Source organism: Pundamilia nyererei, unplaced genomic scaffold (genome assembly GCF_000239375.1).
Source record: "Pundamilia nyererei isolate P.nyererei 1_Seehausen unplaced genomic scaffold, PunNye1.0 scaffold00104, whole genome shotgun sequence".
Lineage (NCBI taxonomy): Eukaryota > Metazoa > Chordata > Actinopteri > Cichliformes > Cichlidae > Pundamilia > Pundamilia nyererei.
The window spans coordinates 1706255-1725271 of record NW_005187505.1 but is presented as its reverse complement, the minus strand read 5'-3'; the positions used below and the strand labels follow the sequence as shown (position 1 = coordinate 1725271).

The window sequence follows — 19017 nt, the reverse complement described above, 5'->3', positions numbered from 1 at the left end:
TCAAGCTCTTATGGGTCATTAGCCCTGTGGAATAAGAAATGGAGTTAGATGGATAAAGCCATTGCAAAAGTCACGCCTGAGTTCAGCTTATTGTTGCCACATTTTATCTTTTTGTATTGTTTTGTTTTAAATTACATAAACATATTATGCACAAATTCTACTAAAGGTCCAGTACAGAAGACAGATGGGAAAGGTCATGACAAAGGAGCCCCACACAAGAAAAACAATCTAAATTCTTGTTGGTGTTCACAGAGCAGCAGTGACTCACCTCTCTGATGGCTGTGCAGAACTCACTCTGAAGGACTTTCTTCAGAGATTGGAGCTTGTGACCGGGAACATCGCCTGACTCCTGCAGCTTCTCCAGCAGCTCAATAGCCCTGGCAACATCTGGGAAGCGAGAGAGAGAGAATGGGTGTGAGTAAATATGTATACTGTATGTGTGTGGGTACTCATGCCAAAGGGACAGAGGAAGAGGAAAAAAAAAGAAGCCCCGTTCAATTACATTAACAGCACTGCTGTGACAAAGGCGCTAGAGCAAATCAATGGGCGGGATAATGGAAATAGACTCAGTCAAGGCCAGCAGTTGCAAGGAAGATAGAACAGCAATCCCATCCATGGATCGTTTGCATTGGCTTATCTCTGAGCATGAGAATAAAGGAGCGGGGTGACAAGTCAAGGACTCATTTGTTCAAAGGTAACACTTCCTGGAAAGAGTAGGCATTACAAAGCGTTTACACTAAACCGTAAGCCTTAAGGTAGAGGCCGTGACTCTGGGGTCTTCTGAGCTCTTTTCTCTTAATTAGCTTCTGCTGAACAAGTTCCACAGCCTGGATGATTAATTTTTTACCCTCTGAAACTGGCAGGCCAAATAGACTCACAAAGGTAGAAAGGGTGATTTGGTCCTCAATCACTGGACTTAGATTGTTGTGTCAATATCATGTTTTATTCATGCCTAAGACCTGTGACCACACAAGAGGGGGTGACGGCAATAACATTTCAGTTCATACAATTCAAGTTCCCCCTTTGTTCTAGTTTCAACCCAAAGGGGACACAGGCTATTTTTTGCAAGTACCCCATAATAAGGCATTTAAGTAACGATTATATTCATTGTCTACTAATTACTGATTATTTAATTCATTCTTTAGGCCAATCAGGTCACATCTTTAAACTAGTAGTACTCTTAACTCCCCAAAATATGTTAAAACTTCAGAAGGATAAAACAATAAAAAGTATTCATAATTTCAGTATAGCGCGTAATGAATACATGTTTTATTACATTTAGCTTCTGAACACCACAAAAGTTTGTTTTGTAAATACTATCAAATATTTTTTTCAGACGCATTTAATTATTTATCACGTAAAGCCGAATTAAAATGCAACCGTATTGCTCAATATCACAAATGTGACGCAAACAGCATCCTCCAACATTAGACAGGAAATTCAGACAAGAAAAAAAAAAAATCCCTAAAATGCAAAAAACTGAAAATTAAACTGCAGGAAAACTCAGGAAGACAAAGGAAGCGGGATCCCTCTCCTCAGCTAGACAGACTTGGAGTAGATGTTGTGTACACTGTGTTTAGTAGGTCTCTCAGTGTTGGTAAGGCCTCAAGGGCTATAAATGATCCAGCGGCCTCTGAGATTAGTCTCTTTTAATCTGCGACTGAGTGGCGTCTTTTTTATCTGTTCTCGAGGACACATCAGAAAGTTGCCAAAGCCTTATCTGAATAGATGAGCATAGATTGAGCTGAAATATGCCCCGTTACAGAATAAACTTCAAAACTGGATCACATTATTTCTTGTCAGCAAGTGTGATTAGCTTTGTTTTCGTCAATATCACACTGCTCAAAAGTGTTTCTGTGTAAAAGATTTGAGCCTCGCAACATGTTTCTGCCGCTTGATTTATCAGTGGGTTACAATTATATATCAACGACTGATGTTATTCATTTAAAACAACGTACCAGCGGCAACAGACGTTTAGCTGAGTTGCAGGTTTAGGGTCATGATATATCAACAAGCAAACGCTGCATATTTAATGACGTTATATGGCAGGGCCACACTTCCATCTATGCTGACCACCAGGGATCGAGCACACAGACGCATAAATAAACTCTCTAGGTTTTTTGCTGTATCCACATATGCTTGTTCAGAGAGAAAACTGTGCTGATTTTTGTTGATTAATCAAGAATTTAGATCAGTGATTCGCAAACATGGATACAAGTAACAGAGACGGACAGAGAAAAAAAAAAAGGGCAAGTAATGTAAATAGAAAACATAAGTACGCCTTTACTGCTTCCATAGCAATTAAAAAGTTAAGCAGCAACCAGCTGCTGCTAACTAAATGCGTTTGAATAATTCAGTATCAGCAAGTGTGAGCACCTCTATAAAAGCAGAGGTTTTGGCAGTTTGCTGGTCAAGAGCACTCAGGTGTGTGATAACCCAATGCCACAATCTTTCCAGGAATGGTGAACCAAGCAAAATCACCCCAAGGTCAGACCATGTAATGCTTAGAGAGGCTGCAAAATAAAATAAAATAAAATCCCGAAGGCTATACTGCAGACTCTACAGGCCTCAGTCAGCAAGTTAAATGTTAAAGTTCATGACAGTAGAACGGTTGCTGGGAGAAAGTCTATTCTCTCTAAAAGGAACATGGCAGGACAGGTTAGGTTTACACAGTTGCATCTGAACAATGCACAGCACGTCTAGAACAATGTCCTTTGGACAGATGTTTGCCCATAATGCACTGTGGCACAGCCACCTCATATCCACTGTCAAGCGCTGTGCTGGAGGACTGATTGTTTGGGCTTGTTTTGCAGCCACAGGATGTTGCCACCTTGCAGTCATTGAGTCGACCACAAACTCCTCTATACACCAAAGTGTTCTACAGTCAAATGTGAAGCCATCTGCCTGACAGGCAAAGTTTTAACTGGGTCATGCAACAGGACAATGATCCCAAGCACAGCAGCAAATCTACAACAGAATGTCTGAAAAAGAAAAGAATCAAGGTGCAGCAACAGCCCAGTCAAAGTCCAGACTTCAGCCTGAATGAAATGACGTGACAGGCCCTTAAGAGAGCTGTGCATAGACCTGTGAACGTCAATGAACTGAAGCAATGCTGTAAAGAAGAGTGGGACCAAAATTCCTCCACAATGATATGAGAGGCTGAGAAAATCCAATTCAATTCAGTTTTATTTACATGGCTCTAAATCCCAAAAACAGTTACCTCAAGACCCTTTATTTTGTGAGGTAAAGGCCATATAAAATACAGTGTAGCGAGAAACCCCAACAATGAGACAGCAAGCGAGCGCTTGGCAACAGTAGGAAGGAAAAACTCTAGGAATCACAAGTAAGCCGTCTGTGAGCAGTCTGAGAGTGAAGTGCTCTATTATAATTTAGCAAAATGCAAAAAGTCAGAAATTCTAAGTATAAATGAACCATAAATAACCCACTGAGCAGTGATATGTAGTAAAGTAAATAATATATACTTAGACTATTCTATACTTAATAGGCTGTGTCCCCTTCATTTTAAGGCTCAACTATGTATTATAGCTCCATGCAGGTTTCTTTGGTATAAAAAAACACTTTAAAAAACCCATAGCCATTTACACACATGCACTATTGCCCTAAGCTTAATATTGCCCGAGGGAGTTGAATGCCAGAAGACAAATGCATGATGCTTTGCACACTGAACCGTCTTAATTTTGTTGGCTTCCTGCAAGCTCTAGTCAGATCCCCTGTCTAAAACCACACAGAGTATCAACATGTGACAAAGAAAAAGTCTGACAGTATCACAACCTAAACCTGAGGTGTCAAAGATAAGGCCCAGGGGCCAGACACGTCCTGATGAAGACTCCAGCCCGACCCCATTGGAAGGTATAAAGTTTCACAGCTTTATCTTTACTGACAAAGACCTCCCACATGCTACACCAAAGTAATTGGGTAATACACAAAAAAATGAAACCTAGGAAAAGTTCATTTTTTTCTCCCTTTATGATTTCTATTATTTACAACGGATACACAGAATACACTGTGTATCCATCCACTGTACACATGGATTCACGTTTTTGTAATTTGACACGTTTATTTCCTGGTGACAAATTTCTGACATTTACCGCAGCAGCATTTCTCTACCATATTGAAAAAAACTGAGACATACATTCGAAATTGCACCCCTTTTTCTTATATTAAGATATATCTCAAGGATTAAATGTATAATTAAACTTCTTTATACTGAAAGAAAGGGGAGTTTCACTGGTCCGGCCCACTTAAGATTAAAGTGAGCTATATGTGGCCTATGATGAAAAATGAGTTTAAAATCCCTGATCTAAATGTCCTGACATTTTCCTGAGCTCACATGTGAAAACAGTCTTCAACCTAAAATTTCATGATTCATATAAAGGGGGCTTGGTTTTTGCTTCCAAAGGAGACTCAGGTCCCTACAAGTTTGACTTGTACTTAACAGATTCTCCTTATGTCCCCACTACATGAGCAATACCAGCACGCACACACGCACACGCACACACACACACGCACACACACACACGCACACGTACGTGCTGGTATTGAATTCTGGGAATATTGAGCAATTCAGCAAAGCAGATGACAGACTGAAAGGCTTTTGCTGCATGCAAGCCAGCGGGAGGTAAGAAAAGAAGCAGTACTGAGCTCTGACCCCTGCGAATACTATATAAGGTAATGTGAAATGTACAGTTTCTATTTCTTTAAAAGGTCATTTGGGGGCATTGTGCTGTTATTAGACGGACAGGAAATATGGGGAAAGAGAACAGGGGAGAGACATGGTAAGAATCCAGCTGGCTGTAAATCAAATTGGGGACTCATTCCTCAAAGCACTTCCGCCCATGTGGTATGAGCTATAGCCAATTGGCTGTCAGGGCTACCCCCTCTGCCTGTTTCTATTTCAAGCACTCTGTAATAAAGCACTGAGAATTTTATTGATTTGCTTGAAATTGCAGGGGTCAGTTCCCATCACGAGAACAAGGCATGCAAGCGACAGTCCAGTCATTTAATGCGGGCTTATTTAGAGCAAACAGTGGTGTGACTTTTCAGGGAAGTGCTAATTAGCCATTAATCTAATAACCAAGAGTTTCATTTAAAGACAGCAGCTGCATTTTTGTTATTTTTCCTGGTGTGTTTTGTCTGTCGAACATTAAAGATTCTATCACTCCCAGTCCAAGCACCGTTAGCCTTCAGCATGTTCCCGCCTGTTCCAATCACCTCAGCCCTGCACTTACCTTCACACCTGCTTCTCATCCCCAGAGGGACTGTACACCCAGCCCCTACTGTTACTGCCCCTATGCCTGCAGCTTCTCTCTCTCATTCGGCACAAAAATGCAACTGAAAATAATAAGAAATAAAATGACAACAACAGCGGAAGCGTCTCTAATTAAGAAGCGTTAAACACAGATTTAACGAGACACATGTTACCAGTTGAGCAAAATAAATACACTGCAGTGAGGATCTCGTGCTTTCTTCAATGCTTCGCTTATTCAGTGTTGTCCATGCTGAGTCGACACACTTATGGAGGGTTTATGCTACAGTATTAGAAGCCTAGCAGCTCTCTGGGCTTTAGTTGGGACCCCACACAGTTTCCAAACACCATATTTTTGATTTTATTAAAAAAAAAAAAGGACTAAAAACAGTTGGACGTGTCTTACTGCTGGAATAATGAAGCGTTGTCAAAGTTCCTTGCACGTGTCGGTTAAGCACAAGGTTTCCTTTGGCAGCAGTGTGTGACACTTCGGGTTATGGCATTAGTTACACAGGGCTGTCACTCAAAACCAAAAATTACAGTCCTTTGGAAAAAAAAAAAAAAAGAGGAACCAAGTTACAAACAACACTCTGATGTGGAAGTTACGGGTCTTTAAAACAGGATGTTATCTAAAATCTGAATTCTTGACTCCTGCTGTGAGGTGTTATGCATTCAGGGACATTGTGCTGGCATGCTTACGTTCCTCCTGTCCTCTTACACGAAAAGGTCACTGCATATCAATACAAAGTTATTCCGAGTGCTCACATGGTGAAACAAGACACCTGATGGTGTTTATTTTCCTTTAATCTGTCACCTGTCCGATCTCTAATTGATATTCTGGTCTCTACGCCTGTTTTCTGCCCTGCCTGTTTATTTTTGGACCCCTTCTCGCCCTTTTTTGGACACTTCGGCTTGTTTGTGACCTTTCGTACTTGGCCGACGATTTGGTTGGACGCCAGCCTGCGCCCGCTTAATTAAACTTTGTTCTTAATTCTTCTGTCCTCTCTCAGGGCTGGCATGAGTCTGTGTTACTGAGAGAGATTTATCGTTTTGTACGTCACATGGTCAATTTAACCTCTCCTGTTATCGAATACGCCCAACCACCCTGCCAAAAAAACCACTGGGGTGAATAAAACATTCTTTTTTTTGTGTTTTGCAAACACTGAAACTTTTTTCAAAATTTAATTCCCTACAGCTAAATTTGCAATGGTCAGGTCTCCCTTGAAAAACAAGAGTGGGAATTACTACTTAAAATACGGCAAACTTTGCCTTAAAACTTTAACGACAGGTATAAAAGCAGTTTGTTTATACCCATATAACACTTTTTAAAGTGCCAATACATTCTTAAGCATGCAGCACTAACACACATATATATATATATATATATATTTTATCAAGGTGAATACTAAAGGTAACTCGTACGCCTGAATATAAAAAAAAAACACTGATTCTGAATAGCTCATAATGACTTGGTACACTTCCAAGCAGCAAGGGCAACGGTCTCAGAGGTTTACGAGCATTTCTTTCTAATTACATGCAGGTCAAGGGCCATCCAGATATCCCCCCCCCTCTGCCATTATTGACTTCCACATGCTCATTAGCACCATTTTCCTTATCCGCATCAAATACTTTCACTAGGCATTCGGAACTTGACTTCAAAGATTGATGTTGTAGACATTTCTGCCAGTGCTTTCATCTCGTTGATCATAAGTGATGCCTTCCCATTTCCTGATATAATCTTTCCAGCTCGAATCGGGGGGGTATTTTAAATTTCAGAAGCTCTGCATCAAACAGAGAAGCTGGACAGTTTAAATGCAATTAAATTGTGCAATGTAAGCTCTAGAGAGTAAAAACTGAAATACTGTGAGTCCATGTTTGCCATGCCCTTCATCTTCTGCCATTACAAGATGATATAATTGCAGGTGGACATACAAATCTGAATGTAACGTAAGTGATAGCCACACGCCTCAAACCAGAGATAACGAAATGTCTGCTCGCGCTGCACAGGCACGTTTCCTCTTTGATGCTTCCAGTGATATGTGCTGTGAATTAGTGGGACCAGTGTGATGGATTATGTCCTGCAGATCACATTGCCCGCTTTGTTTATTTCTTTAGTTCAGCCACTGTGATTCAAATGAACCACACATATTTAAGCACAAATGTCCCACGGTCACGCTTCACTGTGCACTGCTCTGTGTGTGCTAAATGTGAAAGTGGGCCCCGTTAGATGAGCTGTGTGACGGATCAGAGAAAACCCACAGAGAGGAGGCACTGAAGGGTGATTTTTTTTTTTTCCATGACAAAGCAGCTGAGATGACCGCAGGGGATCATAGTTACGTCACATCACCAGGAAATCACTCCCAAATCAGATGTGCAGTGAAATGACATATTACATTACCTAATAGTGCAACAGAGGGGGGCAAATCAGCTTAGTGACCTCTATTATAACAGTGACATAACAGTGGCAAAAGACCATAATTATCAAATGTTTTACTTGCAACTGAGCAAAAAAGGCTGACAAAACAAATGAAGCGTAGTTCAAGATAACACCAAGTATACGCTCAACGCCCACATGGCATTCCTGTTACATGCAAGGTCTATGAATAAACTTCAGCTGGAGGTAGTATAGGAAATGCAATTCCATCCTTGACTAACCACCACGGTTATACAATAACAACACACATGAAAACTACCAGATTTAACGTGTTTTACTAACATCTGAGGGAAGGGCACACGTCAGGCATACACAGTCAATCTTGCAACTATAAAGTCTCCATAGAGCTGTCAAGATAGGCAATAAGCCTGTTTGCAAACAGATGACTAGAACCTATAAGTGTATTTTACCCAGCTCAAGAGCCAAAGGTATAGGATGAGTGGATCGATCAAGTCAGAACTAAGCTTAAGAAAAAACAATCTGTTATGCTTAGAAGGCTGACTAAAGTAAATGAAATGTCTCAAGCTTTAGTCTTTGTCAGTCAAAATGCACTGGCACACATGGTTATAGAAACTGTGAGTCGATGACTTTTTATGTGGGAACTTTGTGAATTGTTTTTTGTCTAATAACTAAAAGTCATAGCAGAAAAATAAAAATAAACAATAACCAGAAAATCACCGCTTTAGCATCTGGTTCATTTTTTTCTGTTTATCCATTTCAGGGTTGCGCTGAGGCTGGAGCCTATCCCGGCTGTCATAGGGTGAGAGGTACACGCTGGACAGGTTATCAGTCTGTTGTAGGACTAATACAGAAAGACAGACAACCATTCATACCTATAGCCATTTTAAAGACACCAGTTAACCTAACAGGAGTGTCTTTGGACAAAGGGGAGGAACTGGGATTCATAGGGGACCGAAGGATGTCTCCCTATTGCATTAACTAAAATGGAATAAACAAAAAAACATAATAACTAATAACTATTACTCATCTCTCATCATCAGCCTGACCCCCCACATGCACATACATGTTCCTGGTCCACTTCTAAACCATTTGGTGGAGACAACCAATCCTTTCCTTCACGCTCAACAACTCTCAGCCTTCTAGTTTCTGCCTGTCGGCCTTGTCATGCCTCTTTTCTCGCCTTTGTGTCCACATGCTTTGCCTTTTCTACCTGTACATTAAATCAGCACAGTGAGCCCTTGCCTTTGATTTCTGCATTCCTTCTCGTTCATTTAAAGACATCTGCTAACGCTACACTTCACGGGGATCGTGGCCCAAATGAGTGTTTTCCCTAAAAATGCAATTCACCACCATTCAACTCTGGATTTTACTGACTTTTACTCCAAAGTTAAAAAAAGAAACAAACCAAAAAACCCCACAAATTTATGCTGGGGGGGGGGGTTTCAATGTGCCCAGATGTGTTCAACATCTGTAAAAAAAATTTTACACTCATTTCAATAAAAATTCTGCTTCGTTGAGACGTGCAAGACTGTCAAATTTAGCATATCTCTGAGGCAAACAGATGGTATGCAATTAAGTCATTCTCACTGTGTACTCTGACAGATTCTTCTCCAAAGTAAGAAGAAAGGGTGTTGATGTTGCTGTATCTAAATGAGGATATTTTTTCTTATGAATAATGACACAAGAAAAAGTATCTTTCTCTCTAATTATCTGCCAGAAAAATAAAACAAGAAGGTGTCCCGAAGTGCAAAGGAAAACCATGGGTTGTAATTACAGAGCATCTCTATGAGGAGTAGTGACATTGGTCGGAGTAAATGAGCATCAAGATGCAGTTACAGTGTAATGTACTGCTGCCATATTATAAAGAGTGATGACACCAGGAGAGATCCCGTCAGCAGTTAATTTCCCTCTGCTATACGAAGGATGAGGGCATTCTCATTAGTGATACTTACTAATTAAACGAGCCGAGTTCTGGGTGACCTGATAGCTGAGTGGGTAGGCCTCAAATGCCCCGAGCAGCGAGTCCCAAGTTTGATTCTTGGCTGGCAGGATTATTTGTTCTTTTACACTTTCGCCCCCACCGTGATTGCTGTAGGAGTTACTGACTGAACAAAGGCTCCAAAGTCATCCAGCCCAAGTTTTCTTTAGCTATGTAGCTGTCAGGAGTATAAGTAGACTAAATTTTCTCAGAACTAATCAGTAACATTTATGAAGGTCTCTAAAAAACCCACCAAAACAACATTAATTGCAGCATTAAAGCCACTAAAATGTGGATTATTTTCAACTGCACAAGACAGATTTTATTACCGAGTCTTTCCTGTGCTTTTATGCTCTGATATCATCAGTTCAAGGGAGTCTAGCGCTTCAAACAGACTTCAAATACCCAGGCAAAGGCTTTTTCACTATCCAGAGAGATTCACGTAGTATTCCTTTTCACATCTCAGTGCGAGATCCTACATGAACGTGACCGGAAAACTTTGAGCAAAGTGTGCCAGCTGTATTCACAAAGAGACTGGGAGATAATTGAGATCTGAACTTTACATTGAAATTTCCTATCGGCTCTGGGTCACTGGTGATGATGTTCACTTTTGGTCTGCTTTTAATCATATTTGAAAGAAAAACATTTTTAATAATATAAAAGTACCAAGGAAGCTTTTATTTGTTAAAAAAAATGGATAACTTGATTGTAGCTGAACTTGTTACCTCAAGTTACATCAAGTTGAATATAATTGAGCCTGGCCAAGCAGTTCTACTTGAAAATGACTAATTTTTTTACAAAGGCAAATACAAAGTCTTGGCCATATCTAGCTGTTCTTTCTTGATTTTCTTTCTTCTTATTCAGGCTGCTCCCTTTAGGGGTCACCACAGCAGATGATCTACTTCCACCTGAGCATCTTCTTCTCCTGTGTGGTCTTTCTCTTTTCCTCCTGCCTGGCAGCTCCATCTTCAACATCTGTTTTCCAGTATATCCACTATTCCTCCTCTTTACATGTCCACACCATCTTAGCCTTGCCTCTCTAACTTTCGCTCCAATCTGCTCAACCTGAGCTGTCCCTCTGATGCATTTTTAATCCTGCCCGTCCCATCACCCCCAATAATAATCTTAACGTCTTTAACTCTGCCACCTCCAGCTCCGCCTCCTGTCTTTATGATAGTGCCACCATCTTTAAATCACACATCATCGCAGGTCTCACTACCATCTTGTAAACCTTCCCTTTCAATCTTTGTGCTATCCTTCTATCACAAATTACCCCTGACACTCGTCTCCACCCACTCCACCCTGCCTCCACTTTGTTCTTCACCGCTCTTGTGAACCATCCATTGCTTTGAGAATTTAACCCCAGGCATGTAAATTCATCGACTTTCACTATTACTTTTTTTTTTCAGCTTCATCTTTCTTGACTTTCTAACTAATTAAAATTAAATAGAGAAGGGGAATAAGGAAAACTGCTGAACAGGGACATAATCAGTGGAAGAAACTGATTATAGCATTGTAAGAGATCCCAGCTGAGGATTTGTTGATAGATTGTGTTATAAGTGCCGAACTCCAAAGATGAAAACAAGAAAAAAAAAATTATAAGTACCAAAACTGCAGTTCCTCTAACTTCCACTTTAGGCTAACTCTATAAGTGAGTCAATCTCCACAGACTCCCTATTACAATGCCCAACTTTAAACATAAATAAACACATTTAGAGGCGCCTGGTACAAAGAACAGTTTTGGTTTCTATCGCTAATTTTTCACTCTATGATATTCTGTATTTATTTATAATCCATAAAGCCCCAACTTTTGGGAATTGAGGTTATATAAACTAACAGCCTAATATTAGAAAATGACTAGAGCTAACTATTAGCTAGCTAATAGCTAACTAATAGCTAGCTATTAGCTAGCTAACTATTAGCTAGCTAATAGTTAGCAAGCTAACAGTTAGCAAGCTAACTACTAGCTTGCTTGTTTACATTGCTATTTCTAGAGGTGTACATTGGACCTCTTAACCATGTCTATGTTGTTAGCATCTTTTGGAGCATTTGAATGATTTAATTCTCTGACAAATACTGTGTCTTACCTTTTGGCAAATTCTGCTAGCTCTAGTTATTTTGGATGACTGAAGTTCTTGAAATATTTTATCAATATGCTGTCACCAATCAGCAAGTATCTGGAGTATTGATTGGAGATGAATGCAGCTTCTAGACAAACCAACAACTTATATATTGAACAGATCACATGATGTAATCCCTTTCCTAGAACAGTAGTTCAATATTTCTCATTTTAAATTTTACAATGTAAAAAAGTATCTAAAACAAATATTGCGGTATAAAATGATTATATAGCTGCCACTGTCTGTGTGGCATTATACCCTGAAAACATCAGGCTGTGACTAAAAAAGGTCATCCTCATCATTTGTTGATTAGAGAAAAGGCACAGAGCTGAACAAAGCCACAGTAACGTGTAATAAAGGCTTCAACGCTCCACAACACTGTTGAGGGGATGTTTTTGCACTGGGCTCTGTTCCCATTTCCTGACATAATTAGTCATTTATAGCAGTTTACAAAATTTAGCCTAATCCATTTTCAGTATTAAAAGTGTCAGTTTGACAAAACTGCAAGAATGTAAATAAACACGTCCGCGTCTGTCTGCGTTTATTAAACTGCAACACTGAGATTTAAACCTGCGATCCTCTTTTCAAATACTAACTCTAAATGAAATGCTGCTTTCCATCTCGGAGGGTGACAGGCAGAAAAAGTCTCTAATGACCTTTCTCTGACGGGAATCGCACCTTTGTACCCTGAGAAATGCTATCCAGATGTCATGCATCTGGGAGTAAGTTGTCCTGAAAAGCCCTTGCCATCTGCCGCTGCCACTTTGACCTGGGTGCCCTTGGCAACTCTGCTGCTAAAGGCAGTGATAAAAACAAAAGAAATCCCAGTCTGAATACAAAAAAATGGGACAACCAAGTTCTCTCCTCATGCCAAGAGAATAAGCTTTAATTTGTCCAACTGCAGCGATTCCACAAGAAATAAATCACTCCTAGAAGGGTAATGGCTCCTGCAGGAGCCTGTGGCGAAAACAGAGCCAGAAAACATCACACTCTTATTGTCGTCTTCATCCTGGGTAATTACTGGGCAATGTCCCTCCAAGACAATTACTGAGAGAACCTTTATTTCTGCATTAACAGGAGGCCATTTAAAATATAGACAGCTATAAGTGACGTCAGCTTGTCAGCACCTCCTTAATCCCTTAAACACAGCCATGTGCATGAGTGGATGTGATGGAAATATGTTCTAGCCGCAAATGGATGAACTCACAACGATCTCTCAGATCTTGCAGTTATTCATTTCACTGTGCTAAGACAAGAAGACATAAACTGTATAAAAAAAATGTTCTATTCCAAAGGTCCCTGCAACACAGTGAGGAAAAACAAAATGATTCATAACGGGTTCCTTCTACTGTTGACATTTGAACTGATCACGACCTCACAGGAAGAAATGCACTGCTAAGAAACCACTTTCTTGTACATGCTGTACAGCTGTAGGTATAAGGAACATAACCGCAATCTTCTAACAATGATAAACCAATGCATTCACCCTTAACACAGTTTCAACCTGTAAATGGCAAATGGACTAGTTCCTAAATAGCACTTTTTCTACTCTGCTTGACCAATCAGAATGCTTTGTGTAACATGTGTCATTACCCATTCACACAAACACTTTTTTCTCTGTCTAAGCACTTTCCATCTAACTTATCTTATCTAACTTTTGTAATCTAGTCTCATCTAACTTTCACAATGGGAACGACTCAGAGTTCAGATTGTTGCCCAAGGATACTTTGGCAGGAGCACCCATGGATCGAACCACTAACCTTCTGATCGGTAAATGACCTTCTCTAAATCTACCTTCTAATCCACGGCCACCCTAAACCTCTGTAACAAGCAGCTAAATTCAACAATTTTACATCTATTTTTTTTGTATTCGGGGGAATGGAGAATGTGTACTAACTAAAACAGATACAGCATGGATATTAGAGTGAGTGTAAAGAGTTAAAATCTTCCTTCTAGCTATGGTCAGTGCAATATCCAACAATTGGGTTTGTGGAAATGCGCGTGAAGCCCAGGCGTAATCACCAACTCGTTTGGGGTTGAAATGAACAATGGCAGCAAAGTGAGGGACGAATAAAGATTGCTTTGCAGCTTCTAAATGAACAGACTGGTGGGGATAAAGAACCGATCAGTGTCTTCATCCCATAGCATGTGGTGCAGAAGAGCTAGGAACAAACATCTAATCTTCCAACCACAGGTTCAGGGTTAACTTGTTAGCTCGGAAAACTGCAAACAGTGGGGGATTTTGAGGGGAGACTTCCACACCACGTTCCTTGTTCTACAATTTTTAACACCAACTACATAATGCCAGGAGTCTACTGCACATCATTCACTGGTTAAACTGATGAAAATCTCCATCAACTTTTTGCTCAATTAAAGACTCTAAATGAAAGTTAGCGGTAGATGCCATTACATCATGGATTGGTGATGGATCCTTTGTCACCGTCACCATCTTTGTGTTTTAAAACAAGAGGTAACCAGTGATTAGAGGATCTTACTGTGAAACTAAGAACACTTTATACTCACTGGCTAGCAACTTAAAATTACAAGTCATTAGCTAATGAGTATAGACAATCCCCCTCTCTGACTGTAATAATGACAATATCGTACAAAACTGACTTCATGTTTTAATCAATACATCCTGAAATTAGTAACCGAGTCCAGAAATTCATCAGGAAAGTGTTTACTGAGGCCGTAATCTCACAGATGTCTACACAAGCAGTGTTTTAGACACAGAGTGGTCAACCCTGCTGGCATTCCAGACATTTTTTATAAAGTGAAGGACTTTAATGCAATTAAAAGGAAGGACTACAATTCAGCAAATGAGCTTTATTAGTTCAATGTTTTTTGAGCTGAATTCTGGACCAGGCAGCCCATTATAAAATAATGAATATGACACAAAAAAACACAACCAGTTAACAAGTAACACAGATTAACACACAAAACTGAAATGGAGAATGTGGCCAGCATTATCCTGCCATCAGCGAGTAAGCATTTCACTGGAAACATGCAGCTTGCCGGCGTTGTCGTGGTACTGGTACTAAGTTTCTGAACAATATGCAGTTTATTTTTTGAATATTCTATGTGATTCTTAGGTTCATAGTTATATTTATGTCATGTATAAAGTATGCTTCGGTTCTGTGTGGTTTTTGAGTTTTTTTCCGCATTGTCTAGTCTTCTCGTGTGTTTAGTCAGTCTCGTTTTCATGTTTGTTTTTCTCTTGTCTCTGTGTCTGATGTTCCCTTTCTGTCTCCTCAGTCAGTCATCTCCCCACGTCTGTTTCTCCCCAGTCCCCGAGTCAAGCCTGTGTGATTAGTCTTCATCTCCATGTTTATCATACTTCCTGTTTTATTTTGACAGTCTCGTGTCTAGTGTATAGTGCACTCAGTTTCGTTTCCCCTGTCCCGTTAGTCTGCATTAGGTCCAGCTATGTTGCCACCTGTTGCCCATCCTCTCGTTATCCTGTGTGTATTTTAGTCCTCAGTCTTACTCTGCTTGTTGTTGCGTCATCCACTCATGCTATCTTTGAGGTCCTTGTTTCCTGTTCTCTTGGTTCTAGTTTCAACCTTGTGGGAGTTTCTGGTTTTTTTATATCCTTGTTTTTTCTTTGAGCTTTCAAGCTACAGCATTAAAGCTGCCTTACTTAGTTCATTCCATTGTCTCTAAGTCCTGCATTTGGGTCCTGAAACATAGCCGTACCTAATAGATGTTTAAATTTATCTCTGGAAGTTTCAGTCACAGTGCCCTCTGCTCTCACTGTTTCATACAGAAAGGTTTTCATCTCCGGTGTGTGTCAGTTTGCACTTACATAAATGCCAGATCTACTGAGAATAAAAGGCTTTTTTAAAAATTATACAGCGAGGTTCAAATCCATTGTTCTCTACGGTGCTTGCTTATCATAGTCATTTCCTTTGACAATAACAGGAAGGCCAATGATGTAATATCTTTTCATCCTGCTGTGACCCTGCAAGCCAAGTGGGAGCTCTGGAAATGAACATCTCTGTTCCTTTTCTCCCTGCGTGCATTTGACAAACTCAGCAACCCGGCAGCAAAAGCCTCCACCCAAAAACGAGAGGAGTGCACCTTTTCATTAGCAATTATAGTTTTTTCACCAAAGTGGCAGGATCCGAGGACAGGAAGCCTATAATGTTGCCTGGCTCTGACAGCTCCTGCGTGAAACTATCATTACTACTGTTTGTGCCATTACAGCTGCATTTTCCAGATTGTGGGTATGGATCAGGCCCCGTGTTTACACATGAAGGTCACAGCTGAGTCACTGCCCAAGCAAATGACTAAGATCAGACATGGCTGAATGCTGACAATTTATCAAGTTGCAGGACATTGCTCCTTGCCTTGCTGTTTAAAAATCTATTTATCAGCTTAGCAGAGCCTCCTTTTTTTTTTAAATAAATCTATAGTCTACTATGAGACATGGGTGGGAAAAGCTTAGGTTGCATTGTTTATCTCATTGCTGGATTCAATCTGTGGCTCATTTCATTAACTCTGCGTGTACAGCACTTCTGCAGCTTCCCAGCAGATTGTGCACCTGTAAAGCTTCACTGCCCTCAGACATTAAATTTCACTGAAGAACAAATTGAACATACGGAAGGGGAAAAAATAGTATACTTTAGCAGTAGATGTTAATGTGGTTAATTACTTAAATCACCAATAACGAGTGACATCAGTCAGATTAATCCCTGCAGAATAATTAATAAAGAGTATTTATATACTTCCCTCATGTGGCTTGGGAGGAGAGCTGACGCTGGCTTTACTTGGCACAGAGTAAAGCGTTAAGGTGTCTGCTTTCTCTATATTTGACGGTATCCATTCCCTATGCAAGGCTTGCGCAATATTACATTTCACCAGCGGATCTGCATTTGGTCTGAATGTGCGACTGGGAGGATTTTTCAAAGTGACCTCAAAAACAGACTCCTTTAAGATGAAAGTGTTGAGATGTAAAGGGCATCTTCTCAAGTGTACAGGACATTTTGTACTTCCTCAAATCTCCCAGAGGAATTACTATGATATTACGAGAGACCTTAGTGGATTTTAAATATCTGTACAGCATCTTTAGGTGGGAAACTGAACATTTTTTCAGCCTGCATGCATTATTATTGTATCTTATGAATGAGATCAGGGGACTAATGTGTGTCTAAGTTACAAAGTCTGTAATTACTAACAGCTCTGAACGCTAACTGAGATGAAAACAAAACAGGCTATAGGCAACATCACAGGACAACATTAACCCTCAACTGCGGTTTGTTTGCACACCGCTTCCAACAAGTACAAAACACAACATCTACACCCTGATGAGGGAACCAATCAGCCAGTCTTGCACCTGTCCAGTTCAGATAGCCTGAGAAGTTATCTCCCGTCTAACAAAGTAGATTTTTCGTGTCAAGGCGCTTTAGGATTTGAGCGTTATTGTCTCCGCCAGATGAAGATCAAAAAGCGAGCTTTAACGGGACAATGTTGCCAAAGGGGTTACATAATACAGATGAAATTAAACAGGACGTCTTGTAAGTGGTTTAAGGGTATTAATTTCAAGATGTTCGTGCTCGCAGAAACCCCCTCGGTAGTTTGACGAAAGAACTGAGCGCTCCGGTCTGGAAAAATACACGAACGGAACCGACGGGCTTTTATTTAGAAAAGCCAGAGCTCATATTGCCTTGAAATAGCGACTCGCGCAGACGATGTGTAGGAAATCCGAGCTGGACACACACACTAAAAAACATCAGAATCTAACCAAATCCTCGCTCAAGTTTTGGGGGGGGAAAAAAGGTTGAAAATAATCTCTCCGGTGACATGCACAGACTGCAAAGCTCCGAGCGCCTTACCTCGATCCAGTGTGAGCGGTTGGACCACTGTCGCCATGACTGCTGTTTACTGGAGACTGAAGAGCCTACAGGAGCTGCAGCATCACAGGGGGGGAGAGAGAGGGAGAGGTTGGGAGTGGCTGGGAGAGGATTAGACTATCTCCATCCATCTCCGTCACCTGGTGCCGTTATCAGCTGTTTTGCACTTTATGCGCTGCTGTTTACGCTCTTAATGAAAAATAGTGTTCACGTTTTATTTGGCTTTTTAAAAAAAAAGAAAGAAAAGAAAATCATTTGAATTTTTCAAGATGAAAAGGAATTTGATAACATATAAAAACCAAAAAATACATTAATTTTTTTTAATTCTTTACATTAGATCAAAAAATATACTGTCTACAAAAAAGTGTTGGAAGCGCTTTAAAAGTGCACTCTTTCTAATGGCCAGCAGGGGGAGACTCTTATGGTTGCACCAATACCTTGGCTTTAATTTATGATCTCAGGAAACTGTTTCCCCGATTAGTTTATGGTCGCAAATGCTAGTTTTGGGCCTCACTGAATACACCATAATGTTTAATTGAATAACTACGGACTTATTTAGATTAAAAAGGTAGACTAAAGCATGGTATGTTTTACTATGATTTACAAATCACTTGCCTATGAGGATGCAACGTCTCTTAGTGTCACATATTCCTCACATATGTCTTGATGCATGCTCAATCATCCAGGTAAGTAAATCCCAAAAGGTTGATTCTGTTCATCTGGACGAAAACGTTAGGTGCAGATGAACAGAATCAACCTTTTGGGATTCCTCACATCTGGTTTCAAAGCACCTTCATGCTTTACAACAGGGCTCTGAGAGGTCACAGTGCCTACATTTATCTTTAATACACAATTTTTGGATTAATCATGCGCTGTATATAAAAGATGGACTTGTGAAAACTTTGCCATACTCTGCAGTTTTTCTAATGGCTAATAGGGGGCAAAAAGTCTGATCGTATAGTGCTGCAGTCTGACAATCATATATTTCATTTTGTTTTGCAAGCTACATTTAATTTGAAAAGCTGAGTTAATGTAACCTTATCTCAATGAATGAAATCGATAAATAAAAGACGTCCAGCTTTTCAGGAGAAAGAGTAATGTGGTAAGTTCAACAGAGAATGCGGCCGTGTTGTATTCAAAGTTTTAATGTTGAACATATTGTTTAAAAAACAGGATATAGGCTGCAGCTGTGATATCAGAGTTCCCTTTTCTTGATGGGTTTTCAGCAGCGTTTGGGAACTTAATTGCAATGTTCTACTCTTACGTAGGCACAAAAGGTTTTGTGAAAAGCACTGGTCCTGCTTCCAGACAGTCCAGTTCACCACAAAAGTGTTGCACAGAGTTACAGTCAGGACTCTGTGCACAACTCTGTCTTCTTGCATACCAAACAGGATGAGCCATTTCTT

General features: G+C 40.2%; 1 protein-coding gene across 2 annotated transcripts in view; it reads right to left on the bottom strand.

The window, feature by feature from the left end:
• The window catches only part of lin7a (lin-7 homolog A (C. elegans)), a 45882-nt gene extending 28186 nt beyond the window's left edge, over positions 1–17696 (bottom strand). The window contains exons 1-2 of one of the 2 annotated variants that reach the window (XM_005740854.2): positions 17594–17696; positions 269–387 (exon numbers count right to left, since the gene is read on the bottom strand). In XM_005740854.2, the coding sequence (XP_005740911.1) occupies positions 269–387; positions 17594–17630 (156 nt within the window). In that variant the 5' untranslated portion in view covers positions 17631–17696. The remainder of the gene's footprint in view (positions 1–268; positions 388–17593) is intronic. The other variant, XM_005740855.1, reaches the window with a different exon arrangement.
• Between the last annotated feature and the right edge of the window lie 1321 nt (positions 17697–19017).